We start from the raw sequence: 22,055 nt of genomic DNA on the forward strand, positions 1-22,055 counted from the left end.
AATTTATTTTATTTATTTGAAAGGCAGAGTAAAGAGAGAAAAGAAGAGACAGACAAAGAGATCTTCCATCCACTGGTTCACTCCCGAAATGGCTACAAGGGCTGGTGTGGGACAGGCTGAAGCCAGGAGCCAGGAGCTCCATCCAGGTCTCCCATGTGAGTGTCAGGGGCCCAAGCCCTTGGGCCATCTTCTGCTGCCTGGACAGGCGCATTCGCAGGGAGCTGGACTGAAGTGGAGCAGAATGGGTGTGCCTATGGGATGGTGGTGGCTTAACCTCCTGTGAAATGACATTGGCTCTGCATGGTTTTTCACGTTATGCATTTCCCACGAGCTTGGTGAAGACCCTTTGTGTTACAGTGTGAAAGCAGTACGTGCCTCAGGTACAAAGACACGGGTCCTTGCGACCCCTTATTTAGCTCACTGCGCCATGTCACCCTCAAGGCAGGGCACTCAGTCTGTTTACCTCTCTGCCCACTTTAGCAATGCAACCAAAATGAGACAAAGCACAACTGCGTGGGCTCGGGGCAAGGGGGTGGGGGCGGTCCTAAAGGAAGCACAAGGGCTTGAGTCCTGCCTCTCACTCGGATGCACCTGACCTGTCTAGGGCAGCTCCTGGAGACTTAATCATCTTCTAGGAGCCCTTGTCTGCTTTCTCCAACCCAAGTGGGTACAGCATGGGCCCCCGACTACCCACAGGCCATCTGGAAGAAGGGTGCCCAAGCTAGCACCCTTGGCAGCTAGCTTCCCCATGGCAGCCCCCTTGCCCGGGGCTGTATGAATGTACAACCACAGGGCCCTCCTGTCTGTACAGTAAACCCCAGATGCAAAGCTCATGCAGCCCACTGGACACAGGAGCAGGGAACTGAGAAGTCCTGTGCAGCCATGAAGGCTGAGCAAGACTGTGGGGTCCCTGGCGCCTCCCAGGCCAGGCGGGTGCCGGATGCTTCTCGCACTCCCCTCGCCTACCGCGTGCCTGCAGCAGGCAGTACGGGGTTGAATCACCCTTTCCACCTCGCCTTGCCTTGCTAATGGCAGGCTGGGCTGGCCAGCAGGGCTGAATGAGTGATTTATATCCCTTCTGGGGAGGGCTCGGGTTAATCATCAATCAGGCAGCAGCGGTGCAGTCCTCGCAATAAATCCACGCCCATGGATTTTCTCCACAATAGTCAGAGCGGAAGGTGCCCGAGACACGGCCAGCCGGAGGAGGCGTGAGCTGACTGCCGCTGGTCTCAGCAGCCCCGGAGCCCATGGCTCCCCCAGCCCACACTCCCAGGAAAGCTCAGCTCCTGCAGAGGGCTCTGCCAGCCGCGTGGACAGACGGCAGCTGAGGAAGGTGATTCACTTCTTCTCACGCGTCCCCTTGCCGAAGAGGCTGAGGGAGGAAGAGGAGGAAGAGGAGGAGGAGAGGAGGAGAAGGAGGAGGAGAGGAGGAGAAGGAGGAGGAGGACCATGTAGGAACTCCTAGGCTAAGCAAGGGAGGTGCAAAACCACCTACCTATGAGGCTCTCCAAGGACAGCAAACTTTGAGAGGCAAGAGGAAAGACAAAGAAAACGCCCTCTGTGGGGGCCGGCGCTGTGGTGTAGGGTTTAGCCTCTGCCTGCAACGCCAGCATCCCATATAGGTTCTGGTTCCAGTCCTGGCTGCTCCGCTTCCAGTGCCCCTGCTAATGCTCCTGGGAAAGCAGCGGAAGACGGCCCAGGTGCTTGGGTCCCTGCACCCACGTGGGAGACCCGGAAGAAGCTGTGGCTCCTGGCTTCAGTCTGGCCCAGCCATGGCTGTTACGGTCATTTGGGGAATAAACCAGCAGATGGAAGATTCTCTCTCTCTCTCTCTCTCTCTCTCCCTCCCTCCCTCCCTTCCTCCCTCTCTCCCCCTCTCTGTAACTGTGCCTTGCAAATAAATAAAATAAATCTTAAAAAAAAAAAAAAGACAACCACCATCCATTTCCCCACGTTTCTGCACCCTGGGCAGCAGAAGCCGCCACCATCTGGGTGTCTGATTCTTAGTATATTATCAGGGCAGAGGCTGGGGCAGGGGACTGGGAGGGGAATGTGGTTGAATGCCTGCCTGGAGCCTTCATCCGTGCCTCCAGCGCACGCACACTAAGGGACGCCCCAGGCTCCCGGAGCACAGCGCAAGCCCAGTACAAGGCTCATGGGAGGACAAAGGCGGTTCTGACCATCACTTCCTGCCGTGCCCTTCTCACACTTATTCCCTCACTTTTATTGCTTTGGCTTCCTTGCCTTCAGTGTCAGCTCCCCTGACGCCCCCACTGTGCCCCTTTCTGCTGCTTCTCTAACTTGCGGGCCCCTAGGGTGCGAGCGCCTAACAGCTCTCAGCCCTACCAGGCTGTTTCCTCACTAAGGAAGAACCAAGTGCATCACTGGGAAGGCCCCTTCTGGCACTAACGAGTCACCATTTCAGCCGCCCTCTCCATTTTCAACTTCTCTGACCCAGGAATAAAACTGCTCCAGGGAACCAGCTCTCTTCTCTCAGTGGGGCTCCCTCCAAGCCTAGCCACAGGCTGCCATATCTGTGAGGGATGAGAGGAGCCCTGCATAACCTGTAACACCTCTCATCCCTGGATGAGCAAGGAGAAGGAAGAGGCTCTGTTGTGGGACCGGACAGTGGGGCCCAGCACAGAAAGCCAGCTGGGTTCCTACAGCCGGAAGGAAGCGAGTCTCCTTCCCCAGTGCTGTGCTCTCCTGCTTCCCTGCGGGTGCTGTGTGTGTCAGTGACTTGGGGCAGATCCAAACCTGTGACTACTTGGGTCCCTGTGGCAAGGAGTCCCAGGTTTTAGGAGGGAGGCCTGGCTTGCAGTATTAGCACGTGGGCTAGTTCGTTCTGTATTTCTTACTTGCTGTAAGCTGGTGAACCAGCAGTCACCAGGCAAGCACACCCCATCAGAGGACAGACAGCACTGCATGAGAGAACACAGAAGCAGAAGCCTGTAGTTGTACAAACCTTATCAGGGGCTGACGCCCACCTGCACTGAGTTTACGTGTGTTGTGGCCATCCGTTCATGCAAAATGCATGCTACAAAAAAACTACACATGCATTTCAATTTTTCTTGACCAAAATAAACTTATTTTTTAAATTCAATTTTCCATGGACTTTAAAAAAAAGATTTATTTATTTGAAAGGCAGAGTGATAGAGAGAAAGAGACAAAGAAAGCAATACTCCATGTGCTGGTTTACTCTCCATACGGCCGCAATGGGCAGGGTTGGATGAGGCCAAAGCCAGGAGTCAGGAACTCCATCCAGGTCACCCATGTGGGTGGCGGAGCCTAAGTACAGAGGCCGTCATCTGCGGCTTTCCCAGGCACGTCAGCAGGGAGCTGTGCGGGAAGCAGAGCATCCGGGACTCAAACCGGGACTCGAACCTGCATTCCAATCTGGGATGCCGGCATTGCCAACGGCGGCTTCACCCGCTGCAGCGCGACGCCGGCCCCCAATGAACTTTCTGAAGGGCCGTCAGGGTATGATTTTTGTATTTCAAGAAAGTGCCTATTTCTGTGACAGACGCTACCTTCCAACCCGAGGCACCCATCTGAACTTCCAGACCTTGAAGGCTCTGCAGGTCCGGGAGGGAGACGGATGAGAAGGCCATCATTCACCCCGAGAGCACGCAGGACCCTGTCACTTCCCACGTGCTGCTATTTGTGGGACCGCCTGGAGACAGACGCTAACATGTGGCCATTCTAGATGGAACTCATGCCTTCCCCAGTAACAAGCAGTAGCAGCCTTCAGTGGGGCCAGGGAGCCCTGGTACAGACCCACTGCGACTGTCACTTTCTCCACTCTTACTGGGGGAGCCACTTCTTCATGACATGGCTTAGGGCCACACAGCAGCTCCCTTCTTACTATTTGCGGCAGCAGCCACACCCTGCATTTAGAGAGAAGAAGGAAAAAATATGCTTTGACACCTAAAATAGCTTCGAAATTCACAGGCAAACCACTGGTCCAGAAAAAGTCTGCCTAAAAAGTCCGGACTGACTTTGGCTAAGTCCTTATTCTCAGGACTCAGACTCAATGGGACATGAAAAAAAAAAAAGTCAATTATAAAGTGGTTTTAGGCTGGTCTCTAGGTTTTATGCACCGTCTCCAGGTTCTGGCTTACAGCTAGGGTACGAAAGGAGTAAGAATAGAAAACACTTTTCTGGGAACTTTGCCTACATCACAGTTACATCATTGGAGGCTTTTTTATCTTTTTTTTTTTTTATTTTGCATACAAATTTGGCCAGAGGGCTCCAAACCTAGTTTCTAAATTTTCCTTCCAACATCCGATTCTGCGTGTAACGGAAGTAGCTGACCACAGAGCAGAGCGTCTGCGTTCCCTCAGCGCCTGCGCTGCAGAGACAGGCAAGTGCTTCTGAACCTCCACACGTGCGTGGTGCTCGGGGTGGGACAGGGCAAAGACCAGCTGGGAGCGGGGCCGGGCGCCGGGCGGGCGTGTGGGGCATCCACAGCACAGCGCCTCCGGCTTCCTGCTGGTGCCTACCCCGGGAGGCGGCAGGTGACGGATTAGGGCCCAGGGCTGGGGAAACTTCTTTCTGCCACGGGCTGCCATCTGGATAATTTAACACAATTCCCGGGCCACACAAAGCTGTCAACTTAAGCACCAGCTTGCTACAGATTTACTGAATTTTGAGTCCCTCCTGCGGTTGTCCTGGTAGGGACGGACCAAATGATTCTGTGAGTCTTTTTTTTTTTAAATTTAATTTTATTTTTTTGACAGGCAGAGTGGACAGTGAGAGAGAGAGACAGCTCCCTTTGCCGTTGGTTCACCCTCCAATTGCCGCCGCGGCCGGCGTGCTGCAGCCGGCGCACTGCGCCGATCCAATGGCAGGAGCCAGGTGCTTCTCCTGGTCTCCCATGCAGGTGCAGGGCCCAAGTACTTGGGCCATCCTCCACTGCACTCCCTGGCCACAGCAGAGAGCTGGCCTGGAAGAGGGGCAACCGGGACAGAATTCGGCGCCCCGACCGGGACTAGAACCCGGTGTGCGGGCGCCGCAAGGCGGAGGATTAGCCTAGTGAGCCGCGGTGCCGGCCCGATTCTGTGAGTCTTATACAGCCTGTGGGCTAGATGCTCCCGACCTCTGGCATAAATAGTAAGGTCCATGGCACCGACGTGGGAGACCTGGACTGAATTCTTGGCTCCTGGGCTTCTGCCTGGACTACTGTAAGCATCTGAGGAGTGAACCAGCAGATGGGAGACCTCTGTCTGCCTGTCTCTTTTTCTCCTCCTCTCTCTTTCTGCCTTTCAAAACAACCAAATAATTCATGAATAAGTAAGCACAAAGACTGAAGGGAAGGCGTATTAGTGTGGCATCACAATTAGAAGGCAGAGAAGAGAGGATTCAGTGGCTGGGAGAACAGCATAAGCCTGGCAGAAATGCAGGCCAAAAGTTCACATGTGGCCCTGTGAGGTCTTCCTTATGACACAGACCTGTCTCCTAGCTGGGTTTTAATAGGTACTTTCATTGTTCTCTGCAGACAAAATGAGCGCTGGGCTCACAGAGGAAGTGGTCAGTCCTGTTTTGAGCCCAGGAACAAGCGGCGCTCGGTTTGCTCTGAGCACAGCTCTGCTGTCCGGCAGCAGCTGGGCCGGTGAAAACCTCGAGGTCAGGGCCAGAGTCCCAGGTGAGTTGCCCTGAGCTCTGTCCGACTCATCTCCAGCTCTGAGTAAGGCAGCGCAAATTCAACTGTCTTTTGCTCCATAAACTCGAGTTATTCTGTGCGTCAGCTCTTTAATGAGGAAAGTAGGTTGTGTGGCTGGAAATGGCTACAGATTTTTCCACTCATTAGTCGGTATTTCTTGAGCATCTACTAACTGCAGGAAAGCAGACGGGGAAAAAAAAAAAAAAAAAAAAACAGCCCTGCCATGTGTGCTAGTTCGTCTCTTCGTGTTAGAGGTGAGACGGCTGAAGCCGTCTGCACAGGCACCTGGCCGGTGTCACAGAGGTTTCTCCTGACCAGAGCTGTGGAGGCGGGCAGGGGGACGCTCTGGCTTCTCGCGGCACTTTTTCCTCCCAGGGAAGACCGACCGCGTGACCTCTGCCTTGGTTCCAGAATCAGATCTGAACAGGGTTAAAGGGGAAAAGGACAGACAGAGAAGCGTTCCTTCACAAGCAAGGTCTGCTTCTTCAGGAAGATACCGGGCCGGAACTGGAAGCCTGTCATTAGCGTTTTACGATGGGCCGGGAAGCGCGGCATTGGTGGGCAGTCTCTCCAGACCCTGTCATCAATCAAGCCAGCCCAGAAGGAATGCGATGCCCATGCAAACAAACAAACAGACGCCCACATGGCATGGCCAGCAGGCTCCAGATAGCTGGACGCCACGCCACGGCCAAATGGGGCTCTGGAACTGTGAGCACTGGGAAACCAGATGGAATCCCAGGCTCCCAGATGTGGCCCAGCCCAGTCTCGACTCCCGCGGCCATTTGAGGAGTAAACCAGTGGATGGAAGATCAATCTTTTCCTCTCTCTCTCTGCCTTTCAAATAAATAAAATGAGTCTTAAAAAGCCTGTTTAATAGTTGGAAAAGACACTAGATTTAGGTAGAGTTTCAGATGCCTTTAGCAGGAACATATTTTAAAAAATATTTCTCAGGTAGATAGAGATGGAGAGACAGAGATGGAGAGAGATAGAGATAGAGATAGAGATAGAGATAGAGATAGAAGCAGAGTCTCGGTAGCAGGCTGAGTGGGGCGCATGCCTGAGGAAGGCTGGTCTGTCACCATGACTGACATCTGATCTGGGTGGGCTCCCGGTGTCTCCTGTTGATGAACCGCCCAGCCCTACCTGCCCGCTTCCTGCCCTGATTCTTCCCCATAGCACTAGGTGCCACAGGACACACTAGCTACTTTCTCCTTTATCTTCCTTCCTGTCCACTCTCCCACCAGAGTGCAAGTCCAGGAAACAAGGGACCGGGCACTTCTTTCCACAGCTCGCACTTCTGCATCTACACTTGTGCCCAGCACATAGCTGCTGGCATTCAACAAACAGCTGGCAAATGAATGATCAAGTTAATGCAAGTATTTTAAAAAGTCTGCCTGATATTATTTTTGAGAACAACAGGAGGACTACTGTCAAGAGAGCTCCCCAATTTCCCCCACGTCTGGTTAGCTAGCTATGGACATCACGCCGTGCTGGTACGTACATTCAGGTGAGATCTGTACAGTTAGACCTCTGATCTGCTGTTGTGCCAGGGGTTGAGCCTGACAATGAACTCTCTTCCCTCCTCTAATCTCCTGGCGCCACAGATGGTTGGGGAACTGCTGAACTGAATTCTGATGTTACCCCAGATCCAAGAGGGAAATGAGCTTATCGCGACATGGGTCTGCGTGTTTCACAGTAACCACTTACGGCGCCAGTCTTCTCATGACCACCTCACCCATCGTCTCCCTCTTGTATCCACCTCTCTGTTCACTACAGACAGCCCTACCTGGTGGCCCCCATGGACCTATCCTGACACAGCAGTCTGGCCCTCTCAGATCAAGCGTGCACCAAACAACTGCTTTCGCAGATGTGACCTCGCACTGAGCCAGCTCACTGATCAAGGGACGAATGGTTCGGAAGCCAATACAGGTACTAACACGTGAAATTAGCATTGGTATAAAGATGGCATTTTCTTACCATGAATTTCATATAAACTGGTAAAAATATAACAAAGTTACAGATTTCAAGTATGTCATTCCTACAAAATTTAAAGCTTCTCTTTTTGGTTTTAAATTTTAAATCACTAACTTTAACCACCAACCCTGATAAATTTCCAAAAAGTTTACACAAATTACAATTACGATATCCCTGGAATGACTTTTCTTTCAACTCACTCAGGCCACCTACTCTTTTTTTTTTTTTAATCAATTATCACTGGTGAATTCTTACTGATAAAATAAATGCATAGCCTGATGGACAGTATCCTCTGGCTTAATTTATTAGAGAAACCATTCTAGTTTCCAAGAACTGCAGCTTGAGCTGATTTGACTTTTCCTATGCTCATCCACTGTCTCAACTTCGGTAGTGGCTGCAAAATAATAACGAAAGTTGCGGTGGGCAAGAGTCTCAGCTGTGAGACACAAGGACTGAGACGGAAAGGTGTTCCACTTACATGACCAGTGGCTTTGCTTCTTCTCCAGGGTCATGGTTAAGAGATTTAAAACGGGGAAGAGTGGGGTTGAGAGAGTGCAGTAGCATCCATTGGTCCACTCCCCAATGCCTGCAATGGCTGGGGTTGGTAGGAAGGTGTTGGGCAGGCACGGAAGCCAGGAGCGGTAAGACAATCTGTCTCCCAGGTGGAGGGCAAGCCCAGTGAGCCACCACAGCTGCCTCCCAGGATGTGCCACAGCAGGAAGCTGGAGTCGGTTATTAACCAGATGTGGGATGTGCGCCTCTTAACTGGCAGCGCTAGGCCAGACGCTTGCCCCTGGAGTCTGAAAGTGGAAGCGCACTTCCAGTGAAAAGCTGACTCACGATAAAGAACCGACCATGAAAACATATTCACTGTAATCCATGCGGTTCAGAAGGGAACATGAGAAACTTAGGAGGGTGTCACCACTGTACCCATAAGCCTCAGCAGCTCCCTACTCCCTATCTGTTGCATACTGATTTTGAGACCCTAGTGCAATCCGACCCCTGCTGTCCCATTCTCCCCTTGCTGGCTGTCACTGGAAGTATCCCTTCTCCCATGCCTGTTTCTTTAACCTGGAGACCTCTCTCCTCCTCCCAGCTCCCTCCCTACCTCTAACCATGCAGCAGACAGGAGCTCAGGTCCCACTTTCTCAAGGAGCCTTCCCTGAACCTTCCATGGGCCCTCATTGGTTTCTTTCTCCTCCAGAAGCCTTTCCCAATACTTTCGCCCTGGGCAGCCTGAATGTCTTTCTTCTCCCACCCCCGGGTGTGGTCTGTGCCTTAATCCCATCGTTCCTGGCTGCCCCAAGAGCAGATATCACTGATGGGCTCTCAGAAGCAAGTGGGGAAGCAAATGAGCCCCATTTTCATCCACACGAGTGGGCTGGGGGCTGGCAGAGAGATCCACAGCAGAACTGGCCCCCAGTCCCTCAGACAGGGGCTCAGAGCTGACCACACTGACCAGCCCAGGGACCGAGGGTGCAGACGGCCAGCCCTTTCTGGGATAATCTGTCTCGTGAGATTTTTTGCACAATGGGATGGGAAAAGGAAGATGATAGGAGTCCGGAAAACTCTGCAGAAAAAGAAAATCCTTTTGTGCCACATTCTTCCCAAATCAAGACTGAGATATTTCCTGTTTTTAACTGAGGGCCATCAGAGGTTTCCAATGAGAACATGCCACGGACCGACTCAGCACACGCGCTGGAGTCTGAGCTGGTACCCACCTTCGAGACAGAAGAGTGCCACTGACAGCAGATTCACAATGGAAGCGGGGAGGTCCTGCCAGCCCACGCCTCAGCCCAATGCACTAACGCATGTCTGAGACACAGGCGAGGGCACACACGAGGAACGCCAACAGGCAGAGTGCTTCCATCCACGCCAGGATTCCCGAAACATCAGGATTCCTTTTCCAATACCTTGGAGCTTAAACTAGAAACTGGGCACACAGGGCAGCCTGGTGAAGGCTCCGTGTTTCATCCAATAAACCCTCCAGGAAGCACCTGTCGTGTCCGTGTATGTGTGTGCATGTGTGTGCACATGTTTGAGCAACAGAGAAAGAGGGGCAGAACCTGGTGTTGGCGTGCTTCCTACCTGCTCAGAACCACTGTGGACAGAAACGGAAAGCCATCTATATCCTGTACAGAGATGGCTCATTACCCAAGGAGTCCCTATCATCACGACGGCGATGGGTGGCCTGCCACACATTCAACCAGGGATTAACTTTGGCTGCTCCTCGGTAGTCTACCGCGTGGTGAAAGCTGGACCCTTGCTCAGCGCTCCCACATCCTGCCAATCAACCCAGGGCCGGCCTTGCACATCCAGGAAAACCTGAGCCTCCACATCCAGGTCCAGCCCCTTACCTCCATCGCTGGCAGTCCTGGAGTCCGAGGCCAGGCTGTCGGTGGAGCCGGTGGTGAAGCTGACCTGGACGCCCCTGAAGGACGGGCTGAGACTCTCTGCAGAACCCTGGCTCACTTTCTCCAAGTCAGAGCTGCTCTTGTTCATTTTTAAAAGGTGCCTGGAAAATGTAGGGACAAACAAGAAAAACAATTGGTTGGGTTTCCATTCAAAACCAAAGCCATGAGATCAGGAAGCTACTATGCTCTTGAAACCTGGCCAATGCCAGTGAGTGCTTTCACATTAGTGGGGCAGAGAGGGGATGGACATTTGGTAAGTGGTCAAAAAGCCACTTGGTACGTCTGAACCCCACACTGGAGTGCCGGGGCTCCTGTCTCCATTCTGCTTCCAACTCCAGCTTTCTGTTAATGTACACCCTGAGAGGTAGCAAGTGATGGCTCAAGTAGTGGGGTCCCTGTCACCCACCTGGGAGACCTGGACTGAGTTCTGGGCTCCAGCATTTGTAGAATGAACCAGCAAATGGAAGTTCAATCTCTCCCTCTCTCTCTTCCTCTATATACTCAGTTTCTCAATCAATTTTTTAGAAAATTAAAAGAGATGGTTTAAGGGAGGGAGCAGAGGGACTCTCGGACATCTTAGGTGCATGCAACGTGGGAGACTTTCTGGGTGTGGTGAAAAGTGAGTCTATGAAACCTGGCCAAGCACAAAGCTCCAGTTTGGAAGGAACTCTCCTCATACTCTGAGCCCATCTCCCAAGACACGTGGTATCAATCACATTCCATGTAGCGTCTCTACAAAGGAAACCCGAAACAGAATCATACAAGCCAATGCACATGCATCGATTAAGTAGTTCCCGCAGGATCCCACGGCAAGTGAATGGCAAACCAGGGCTAAACATGTCAGATTTCTTTACTTGCCTGGTACTTTCTTGCCATGACTTCAAAAGGTGAAAGTTGTCCCTTGGAATTAAGGAAAATATTATTTAAATTTTTTAAAGATTTATTTTTATTTATTTGAAAGACAGAGTTACAGAGAGAGGTAGAGACAGAGAGAGAGGTCTTCCACCTGCTGGTTCATTCCCCATATGGCCGCAACAGCCAGAGCTGAGCCGATCTGAAGTCAGGAGCCAGGAGTTTTACCTGCTGTGACACAGTGCCATCCTTGCAAAGTGCTCCTGAGAAAACATGCCTCAATTGTTGAAATCTATGATTAGCACAGTGGGTCCTCTGTATATAAAGTCATACTAAAAATGATCCATAATGAAGAAGGAGATGGGAGAGGGAATGGGAGGTGGGATAGGAGTGGGGTCGGGGGCACGGGGGCCAGAACCACTGTATTCCTAAAGTTGTATCTATGTAAAAATGCATTCATTAAATTAAAAAATGCCTCTCTCGCTATTCTTAACCCTCAGATACACGTTCTATTTCAGTATCACTGTCTAGATATTGCAAGACTTAAATCATTAGGAAATGTGCTTGCAGGAGGAGGGAGCCAGTGGATGCATGGCTCTCTAACTCTGGCTTTCAAATAAACCTTTAAAAAAAAACCTCTGTATTTACAAACACAGATAAACAGCTGGCTGGCTGTGGGTCACAAGTTACTGACTCCTGATCTATAACAGCCTTGCTCAACAGAAATAGAATCAGATAGGGAGGAATCTTCCACGTATCAGTAATATTTACTTTTACAAGCTTTCGAAACAAATGGCAAAATGCTAATATTTTTTAAAAATCTTAGCGGGAGACACCAGAATGTCAGTTCACTTATTCTTGAATTTTACTGTGTGCTTGGAATATCTGACAAATGGAAAATGACCATTCCTAGCAGGCGAGAAGATCAGGAAGGCCTGAAGGGGCGCAGGGGTGGCCCATGATGTGCTCCTGTGCCTCTGAGAGGCCAGGACCCCAAGGATGATGCCTCAGGATTCCCACCAGGTCCCCCGGCGGGACAGGCAGCCTCAGGGAGGGCTTTCCACAGCCTGGGTGGGAAAGGTGCTTCCGAGAGCTCGCAGCTGAGTTTTCCAAACCTAGGCAGAGGAAGGGCAAAGCCACAGCTTTGAAGACAAGGGTCCAAGTGTCCTCAGACAGAATCAGCCTGGATCTGTGATTACCGGAGAAATTCTATGGGGGGGGGGGGGTGGCGTGGGGGGAGCCCCTGAACGTAGAACTCAGCAGATCTTAGTTTCCAGGCCACAGTGGGATTTTCATGGCTTCTGGGGATACAACTGCTGCTTGTCTACTGGACAAGTTTAAGGAAGCCCCGGTCAGCTGGGTGAGGACAGCCCAGGAGGCATCAGGAGTGCTCAGGTGTCGCTGGGGAAGACCACGCTTTCTCTCTCTCTCTCTCTCTCACACACACACACACACACACACACACTGGGGCGAGCCTTCTTCAAGGTAAACTCCAGGGAGTGACTCTTCCAGATGCGCTGCATCAAACAGCTCCCGCCCTGGAAACCTGTGCCGTCTGCATTCTTCAGGAATTGCCACTTTAATCAGGGAAGGAGCAAAACCACATCAAATTTCGAAAATGAAAGAGAAGCTTGTCATCAAAGAGGAGACTTCACAATCAAGTTGTTTTCGCATCTGCAGTCTCTGGGTGCGACAGACTTGCGTAAGACTCCCAGGCAAGGGCTTTCCTCTTCTTCCCAAGGCGACTTTCAGAGCCTAATGGGCTGCTGGCTCAGAGCTTCCGCCAGGTGACCACACGAGCGCCAGACTCAAATTCTTTACAGGGCACCTGGCCTTCATTCCCAACAATCTGAGTCCTCATTCGTAAAACTGGTGCAAACCCCGTCTTTAACAAATGAGATCCGATCTCATGTGATTTAAGGAAGTGGCTTCAGAGTGCAAAACCCCCAGACTTTGCTCTGACTGGTGGGCGACCCGATCGGCAGTGGGAGAGTGGCCTCTGCGGGGGTCTCAGCTCACGCAGCGTGAAAAACGGCTTGTGCCTGCCCAGGCTCCCACTGCAGATGACACAGCCACTGGGGACCGGGGAGGAACAGCGGAGCTGCGGGCACGGCGTGCTCCGAGATGCAGCCTTGCACAGCTGCCCGGGGTTTTCAGAATGGCTTTTCCCCCCATTGTCCTTAGACACAGAAGCCTTGCCAGAGCGGGTCCAGTCTATGTTGGTGGAAAGCTGGAGGGGTAAAAAAAAAGAAAGCAGCCGGAAGGGCCATCTGCTAGACTTCCTCATCTGTAGGAACAAGCCCCGTCTAAAAATACCCCCAGATCCCAGAACGAGAGCTCTCAGAACCGCCACGCTCTACTGAGGCCGGCCCCACAGAGACGCCACCTCCGACTTCTCGGGGGCTGCTAGAATCTTCCAGGACAGCACAGGGTGAAGTGCGACTGAGGCAGATTCCCACTGCCACTGCTCTGACTCTGGCTGAGCGCTTTTTGCCCTCCGCCTGAAACAGCAAACAATGTTAGAGCAAGCTCTCCACCCCCAGCACGCACGGCCGCCCCAAGTCTTAGGAATGGCCAAGCTCCCGACAAAGGGTCCTGAAGAGAAGAACCAGAGATCTTCATTGTGTCTGAGAGAACACAATGAAAGCTCCGAAAACATGAACAAGTTAAAAAGAATCCTACAGACATTTGTAAGTCACTCACACACAGAGAACGGATTTGGGACTCAAACAGTCAACTAGTGCCTCAATCAAAGAACGAGAACCTCTTACCATCCTAGACTCTGGCTGGAGGCAGCGTCCTCATCAACACAGCCTCCCGGGGCCCGGGAGAGGCTGGCCCAGGGGCTCCAGGGTCCCACGGAGCGGCGCCTGCCCGTGAGGGGCCAGCCGCAGAGTGCGCGCCGGAGTGCCTCGTCAGGCTGCTGTGAATTCCCCAGCCCACCGCCCTCTGGTTCCCCTCAGTTCCTCTCTGCCTTTTCTATAAAATGCACTTCCTGCAGAAGCACAGGAAAACAGGCCGGCGCTGCCTCTCTGACTTGCAGCTTTTAATCTCCAATATCTCACTGGGCTGCAGGATCAGAAACAGTTCACACACACCCTAAAATACACCCAGCGTCATCCCATGGATTCTCTGCTGTTTAGCCACGGTCTGAAGTCAGAATCATTAAATGACACGTCTGCCTGGTGAATAAGAACAGCCCGTTTTTAATTTTCTTATTGCCTGTATTATCTCCAAATCATTATGCTCCCCACCTATCCTGAATACCGTGCCTGGGTTTTTCGCATCCACTGCCTGTTCAGTGCCAAGCTCCGTGTTAGGGGTTAGAGAGGCACTGGTGACCAGGGTTGGCACAACCTCTGTGATTCAATGAACACACAACTTGGTAGATAAATATTTACCAAGCTCCTCCAGACAGTTCAAGCCTCTCCTTCGGGAAAGATCTGCAACCTTGGGGTAGAGCATCCTGACTCCAATCTTTCTAAAATGCTGTTCTCATCATGATGGTTGACCTGTAGCGTCCAAATCGGAGCTCTTGTAAGATCTCTTTACCTTGGCCACCATACTGGATCAACTTGGGTCCTCCATGGGGATGGATTTTCTTTGACAATCTCAGTTTCAAATATCCCTTCCCCCACCCCCGAGTCTGCACATTAATTAATCACCTGCCTAGGTGTCTGGTTTGCAAACCTGGTTTCATCACTTTGGTTCATACATGACCACCGCCCTTCACAAATCTCTGTTCCAACCAGCTTCATCCGCCTCTTCTAAGTGTCCCCAAAGCACCCCGTGCTCCTTCTTCCCTTCAAATCTTTCCATCCTCAAGACCTGGGGCAATTTCACTTGCCTACAATTTCCTCCCAAACTGTGGATCTTCCCCGAGCCGTCTCTCCCCACAGGCTCTCACACCCAGCTGAGCCCGAATCCTATCACAGAGCATCTGGTTACCACCCTGGTTAGACCAGTCTCATTGTTTCACGCGCTGCCGTAGGTTCGTTACCATCCCAGAGTTAGCGGCGGTGTGAGCAGCTGTGTCACAGTCGGGACGTGCTGGAACCTACAGCCATTATTCCGTGTTTCTGGACTCAGTTTATCTGCCTCTGTTTCAATACCTTGGTGCCATCTGGGAGAATGCGTGCTTTCTTTATGGAAACAGACACACCTGCCTGGCAAAACCTGTAAAAGCCAGGAACTCTGAGTTACTGGCGACCACCAAGACCAATTCAGTGGCTGAATCTTTGTCCTATCTACAAAGTAAAACAGTCCAAAAAATCTTGAATGTGCATGAACCTTGTAGTTAACATTTTTTTTTTTTTCAGAAGACTGCATGAGAAAGGCAACTCACTAAACAGGAAGGGGTTTTATTATTTTGTCTGTTGAGGCTGAGTTATTGTGCAAGTGCGTCAGTGCCACCTGAAGGGAGTGACGGGCCAGTCTGTGCTGGGGACGTGTGTTCCCCACTGACTTCTCTGCATGCATAAATGTAGGAAGCCAGCTGTATCTGTGGTCAGATGACTTCTCTGGTCCCCACGCTGCAGGCCTGCTAATTTGCAATTGCGGCAAACGCCCCAGTAATTCTGCTGGGACTCCACAAGCTCTCTCCTTCTACTTTGCATTCCGTGAAAACCATCTAAAAATGAGACTGAAACCATGCTGACTTGAAAGATAGGGAAGCTGTGACATTGTGGAATAGATCCCTCCCTTTTGTATCCTGGCACACAACTCTTGAAATCCTGGGAACCGTCAGAGGGGCGTACGAGTGAGCTGGCTGACGCCTGGCAGCGCCTGTAGGGTGGGGACCGCTCATGAGAAAGACCCAGGCAGGATTAGAAGCTTGAGACTTCGAGCCCCATAGCTGGATCTCCAAGGAGCCAGAGGGGCTGAAGGTTAAGTTGATCACCAATGGCCAATAATTCAATTCATCATGCCTAAGTGATGAGGACTCTATAAAAACCCAGAGTGACAGGGTTTGGAGAGCGTCACGGTGTCTGGACACATGCAAGTTCTTGGAGGGCGGCATGCCCACTGGGAGAGCGGGGCCCCGTGCCCCTGTTCCCGTACTTTCTACATGTCTTGCTGGTCTGCTCTTCACTGGTATCCCCTGCAACATCCTCTACAATAAACCAGCTCCGTTAAGTCTCTCCCTGAGTTCTGCAAGCTGATCTTGCATATCGATCGAATGGAAAGGAGAGATGTGGGAACTCTGATTTATTAACCAGCCAGTCAGATGTACAAGGGAATAACATCAGGCATCCGGCCGGCCTTGGAAGTGTGCGTGGAGGGCTGTTCTTGGGGACCGCGCCCTCCTCCCGAGGTTCTGAAACTTCCTTCCGGGAGACGGCGTTGGAACGGAACCGCATTAGAGGATGCCCCGCTGAGGGCTGCCGCGGAACCTCCTCCTCGCGTGGCACGTGGGAAAAATCCCACACGTTTGCGCCTAAGGTGGTCTGTGCTGAGTGCTGCATGAGGGTACTGGAGAAACTGAGTCTGCTCTTTCCTGTGGTTTCGGAGAAACACACACACACCTGCACACAGACACACACCTGGCTTTAGTCAAGGATGACAACGCCTCAACTGGCCAAACGGAAACTTCTAGGTTTGTGCCCTGACTGTATCCAGACAACTCTTTGGCCTGAGAGATGCAGAAGGTTTCCTCAGGACAATCATTCAGGTCTCAGTCAGTCTTTGATTTGTGGCCTCCGCCAGCTGGCTGTGTGGCCTGGGGCGGTTTGGTCCCGGCTCCACTGCTTACTGGCTGTTTCTCTTGCAGAAAGTCACTTAACCACTCTGTGTCTCAGCCTCCCATTTAAATGCAGATAACAATGCTTGCACAGCTGTGTACCATGTGATGACATTTTGGTCAATGACAGCCTGCATATTCAACTGTAGTCCTGTAAGATTGCAAGGTGGAAAACTTCCTATCTCCCTGTAATGCCACAGCCCACATCGTGTCGTGGCACAATGCATCATCACATGTGTATGGTGGTGCTGGTGTCCACAAACCAATGGCACCGCCAGTCCTACAGCAGTACAGCACATGCAACTGTGAACACAACATAAGGCTTTGTCATGGTAACAAATGACTCTGCTACTGGTTTATGTCTCTAGGATACTTCATTTTTTATGGTTATCTTAGAGTACACTCCTTCTATTCATTCAGAAGAATGTTGACTGTAACACAGTATGCACTGTTACACCAGCACCAGCATCAAGCATCAGGGGATCACGTCCAGTGACTGACCTTTACCATCCAGGGCTATGTAAGGACACGCGATGATGCGTGCCCGGTAACAAAACCACGTAACAACACATTTCTCAGAATGTGTCCCTGTTGTTAAGCAACTCATGACTGTACTTATCTCAATAGGGATGCCAAGAAGGGTCAATGAGCTGATATGTACAAGGCAGTACAAATAGTACCATGTATACAGAAATTGCGAGTTAAATAGGAGGATGGATGGGTGGATGGGTGGATGGGTGGATGGATGGATGGATGGGTGGATGGGTGGATGGGTGGATGGGTGGTTGGTTGGATGATCAGGTGATTTCAGTAGCCCCCAATAAATTGAGTAATTAGTACTTTTTATTACCAACACAGAAGAGGTTTCACTCTACTTTAATGCTTCTAGCTTTATCACAATAGTTTGAAATGCCTCAAGAAGAAAGATAGTCAAGAAGATGCTTTGAGGACATGAGCTATTCTAAAACAAGTGGAAAGAGTTTATTTATATGTCCATCAAACAGAACTCATTTTGAATCTGTGTGTCTAAGAACTGGCCAATCCATGGCATAGCCCCAGACCTGGGGGCTGACACACCTCTCAGCCCTGTCACCTTGCTTTCGCTGTAAGAAAATCTAGAAAAAGGGCAGTTCTACATGAGCTTGTCTTTCACTTTGCAAGAGAGAAGCTCCCATGAATACTTCCCAAGATTCCCTTCCCCTCCACATGCCCTCTCCTCCACCCAGGACACTTCCTTCCAGGGGCTGACTAAGCCTACAGCATGAGTTGTAACCAACTTGGGAGACACGACAGTTCTGTCCTCTCATTCTGGTTGGAATCCACCCACCAAGACCATCTGTGCCCAAGGGGAATCTTTTTGTTTCTAGACTATTGGTTTTGGCAACCCTGCCTTCAGAATTCTCAGACCCTCCTTCTCTTGATTCAGCAGATATCTCAAGCCCACTTTGTTGACCCAGCTTCTGAGCCAAACCATTTGGTTTAAGAAATCAGTGTGTATTTGCACAGACCCCATCGCTAGCCTCCCAGGTTGGGAGGCTTTCTAGAATGAAGTTGCTAGGATGAGCCGCTTCCTCACTCCTCACATTGGTCCAGCCTGTTGTTCAAGGGTCAGACACCCCATTGTTTCCTCTGTACTCCCAGGTCAGTTCTCTACTATTCTCTCATCTGTGCCTCAATTTCCCTATCTTTACCCTTAGCTGAAACACCCCCCCCCCAAGGGAAAAAAAAAAAAAACAAACATCTACCATCCTTTCCCCTGCACGAGGCAGCCTAGTGTTTCTCCAAGAAAGGCCAGCCATGCTCAGTTACCTCCTGCTAGCTCTTGGGGCTCCCTGGCAATGCTTGCAGTGGCCCAGGGCAGCTGCTCCAAGCACTCATCAGTTTTGCTGACCTTCTTAATCACCATAAATCATCTCTTTCCAGTAAGTCTTCTCTCTCTCTCCATGATTCACAGTCTCACTTCCTGTTTGTACTTCCTTCAAGAGCAGCGAGGTGAAATAAAAATATACTTTCGTTCGTGATACATTTTCACATTGGTCTGCATTATTTTAGTTTCTCTCTTCATCCTCCCCCTACCGCTGCATTTTCTAAAAAGAAATTTCCCATATATATAGCAAGTACTCGTATAGGCTAAATATAGTGTGTGTTACCTAGAAGTGAAATATTGGAAAAGCAGAAAATTAACAAAGATACAAATAAATGGAAAGATATATCATGTACATGGTCTGCAAGACTTAAAGTTATTAAGTTGCCAATACTACCCAAAATGACCTAGAGATTCAACGTAATCCAAATTAAAATCCCAACAGTGTTTTTTGCAGATGTAGAACAAATAAGGGACCAGGAATAGTAGGAAGAATCTGAAAAAAAGAACAAAGTTGGAGGTGTCACACTTCCTAATTTCAAAACTTATTATAGGGGCCCAGCGCTGTAATTGGTTAATCCACTTGGTTAATCCTCCGCCTGCGGCGCCGCATCCCATATGGGCGCCAGATTCTAGTCCTGGTTGCTCCTCTTCCAGTCCAGCTCTCTGCTGTGGCCCAGGAGTACAGTGGAGCATGGCCCAAGTGCTTGGGCCCCTGCACCCACATGGGAGACCAGGAAGAAGTACCTGGCTCCTGGCTTCAGATCGGCACAGCGTGCCAGCTGTAGCAGCCACTTAGGGGGTGAACCAATGGAAGGAAGACCTTTCTCTCTGTCTCTCTCTCTCACTGTCTAACTCTGCCTGTCTAATCAAAAAAAAAAAAAAAAAAAACTTACTACAAAGCCACAGGAATCAAAACAGTATGCTACTGGCATACAGACATATTGACGAATAGAACAGATTAGAGGCTCCAAAAATAAGCCCTTACCTATATAAGTCAAATTATTTCCAAGAAAGTTGTCAAGACTATTTAATGGAGAAAGGACAGTATTTTCAACAAACGGTTCTGGGGAACTCAGGATATCCACATACAAAAGAATGAAGCTGGACTCTTACCTCTTATGGACAAAAATTAACTCAAAATGGATCAAAGACCTAAAGATAAGACCTGAAACTATAAAACCATATAAAACTCTCAGAAGAAATCAGGAGGGAAAAGCTTCATGACACTGAATTTGGCAATGATTGCTTGAATGTGAAACTGAAGGCACAGACAACAAGAAAAAATATACTGGTCTGTAACAAAATTCTTTTCTATACAAGGCTGCATAAAAGATGCATGTAATCAACACAGTGAAAAAACAACCCATGGATGGGCAGAATACATTTGTAAATCATCTATGTGATATATCATATAAGGGGTTAATATCCAAAATATGCAAATAATTCCTACACTGCAACAACAAAAACCTAATTAAAAAGTGGGCAATGGACTCAAATAGACATTTCTCCAAAGAAATATCAAAGGGATCAGTGAGCACATGGAAAGATGCTTAACATCACTAATCATCAGGAAAATGCAAAATCAAAACTTCAATGAGCTATCATCTCACACCCATTAGGATGGCTACTATCCAAAAAATCAGCCAAATGTTCAAGAGGACGTGAAGAAGTTGTAACTCTTATGCATTGCTACTGGGAATACAAAACGGTGTAGCAGCCATGGAGAACAGTACAGCAGTTCCTCAAACTATTAAAAATAGAATCACCAGGGGTGGGCATTTGGTACAGTGGTTGAGGCCGCTCGGGACACCTACATCCCAAATCAGAATGACTGGTCTGATTCTTGACCCTGGTTTTGGCTCCGGCTCCAGCTCCTGACTCCAGCTTCCTGCTAATTCCAACCCTTGGAGGCAGCAGCGATGACTCCAGGGATTGGGTTCCTGCCCCTCACATGAGAGACTTGGATTCAGTCCCCAGCTCCTGCCTGCCTGAGCCCTGACTATTGAGGCCACTGAATCAGTAGATGGGAGATCTGTCTGTTTATCTGCCAGATAAATAAAAAATTTAAAAACAGAATTGCCAAATGATCCAGCAAACAATTCAAAACAGGATCTTAAAGAGATATTTGTACACTATTGTTCATTGCAGCACTATTCACAGTAGCCAAAAAAGGAAAGCAATTCAAGCATGGACAGACAAATGCATGAGGGAAATGTGATCTAAGCGTACCATGAACTATTACTTAGCCTTTAGAAGGGAAAAAATTCAGATACATTCTACCCCATGAATGAAACTTAAAGACACTGTGCTGAGCAAAATAGCCAGTTAGCAAAAGACATATCCAGTATAATCACTTCTATGAGGCACCAAGACTAGACAAATTCTTAGAGATGAGACAGAGTGGAAAGGTGGTTGTCAGAGGCTAGGGGGAGGGGAAAATGAGCACTACTGTTTCATAGGTATACAGCATCAATTCTGCAGAACAAAAGAGCTCTAGAGATTGGCTGGATGACAACGTGAACACACTACTTGGACTCAGCACTTAACAAAGGTTAAGACGGTAAATCTTACATTATGTGTAATTTTTGGGGGGACAGACAGAGTTAGACAGTGAGAGAGAGACAGAGAGAAAGGCCTTCCTTCCGTTGGCTCACCCCCTAAATGGCTGCTACAGCTGGAGCTACGCCGATCTGAAACCAGGAGCCAGGGGCTTCTTCCTGGTCTTGGACACGGGTGCAGGGGCCCAAGCACTTGGGCCATCCTCCACTGCCTTCCCAGGCCACAGCAGAGAGCTGGACTAGAAGAGGAGCAACCGGGACTAGAACCCGGCGCCCACATGGGATGCTGGCGCCACAGGCGGAGGATTAACCAAGTAAGCCATGCTGCCGGCCCCCATTATGTGTAATTTTTAAAATACATTTGTTTGAAAGGCAGAGAGACAGAGAGCCAGTCAGCCAGAGCTTTCAGCTGCTGTTTCATTCCCCAAGTGCCTGAGACAGTCAGGGCTGGGCCAGTCAAAGCCAGGAGCCCAGACTCAGTCTGGGACTCCCATTCACATGCAGGGATCTCACTAACAGAGCTATCACTTGCTGCTTCCTGGTGCGCATTGGCAGGAAGCTGGGATCAGAAGTGCAGGTGGGATTCAAAGCAGGCATCCCAAGTGGCATTTTAACCACTGCACCAAAGGCTCAACCCCGTTACGTGTACTTTATCAATTATTAAAAAGAATAAAAAAAAAAACACATAAAAGGTTAAGAAAGAAGCTTTCTTTAAACAATACAGTGTCACTTTGTATGTCTGTACCTATCATTTTTTGGTAACTAAACTGTGCTCCAGAACTTGTTCTGTTTCTTAGTCATTTCACTCAGGACGAGTTTGAAATCTACCCATGTTGCTGTACCTTCTTCAAGTTCATTGCTTCTGACTACTGTTAAGTAGTTCATTTCATACTCAGGACACTTTGCTTATCTGTTTTTCTGGGGATGAGGCCCTGGGACTGCTCCCACTCCCCGCTGCTGTCAACAATGCTGTAATGATCTTTGCAGG

At 49.9% G+C, this 22,055-nt stretch overlaps 1 protein-coding gene across 1 annotated transcript in view; it reads right to left on the reverse strand.

Annotated features, from left to right (window-relative positions):
• PRAG1 (PEAK1 related, kinase-activating pseudokinase 1) overlaps positions 1 to 22,055 on the reverse strand; it is a 52,676-nt gene that overhangs the window by 11,881 nt on the left and 18,740 nt on the right. Inside the window, exon 4 of the mRNA XM_070068513.2 lies at positions 9,994 to 10,151. Within this exon, the coding sequence (XP_069924614.1) occupies positions 9,994 to 10,151 (158 nt within the window). The remainder of the gene's footprint in view (positions 1 to 9,993; positions 10,152 to 22,055) is intronic.

The sequence above is a fragment of the Oryctolagus cuniculus genome, chromosome 2 (assembly GCF_051225735.1).
Source record: "Oryctolagus cuniculus isolate XC-2025 breed Fujian yellow rabbit chromosome 2, ASM5122573v1, whole genome shotgun sequence".
NCBI classification, from domain to species: domain Eukaryota; kingdom Metazoa; phylum Chordata; class Mammalia; order Lagomorpha; family Leporidae; genus Oryctolagus; species Oryctolagus cuniculus.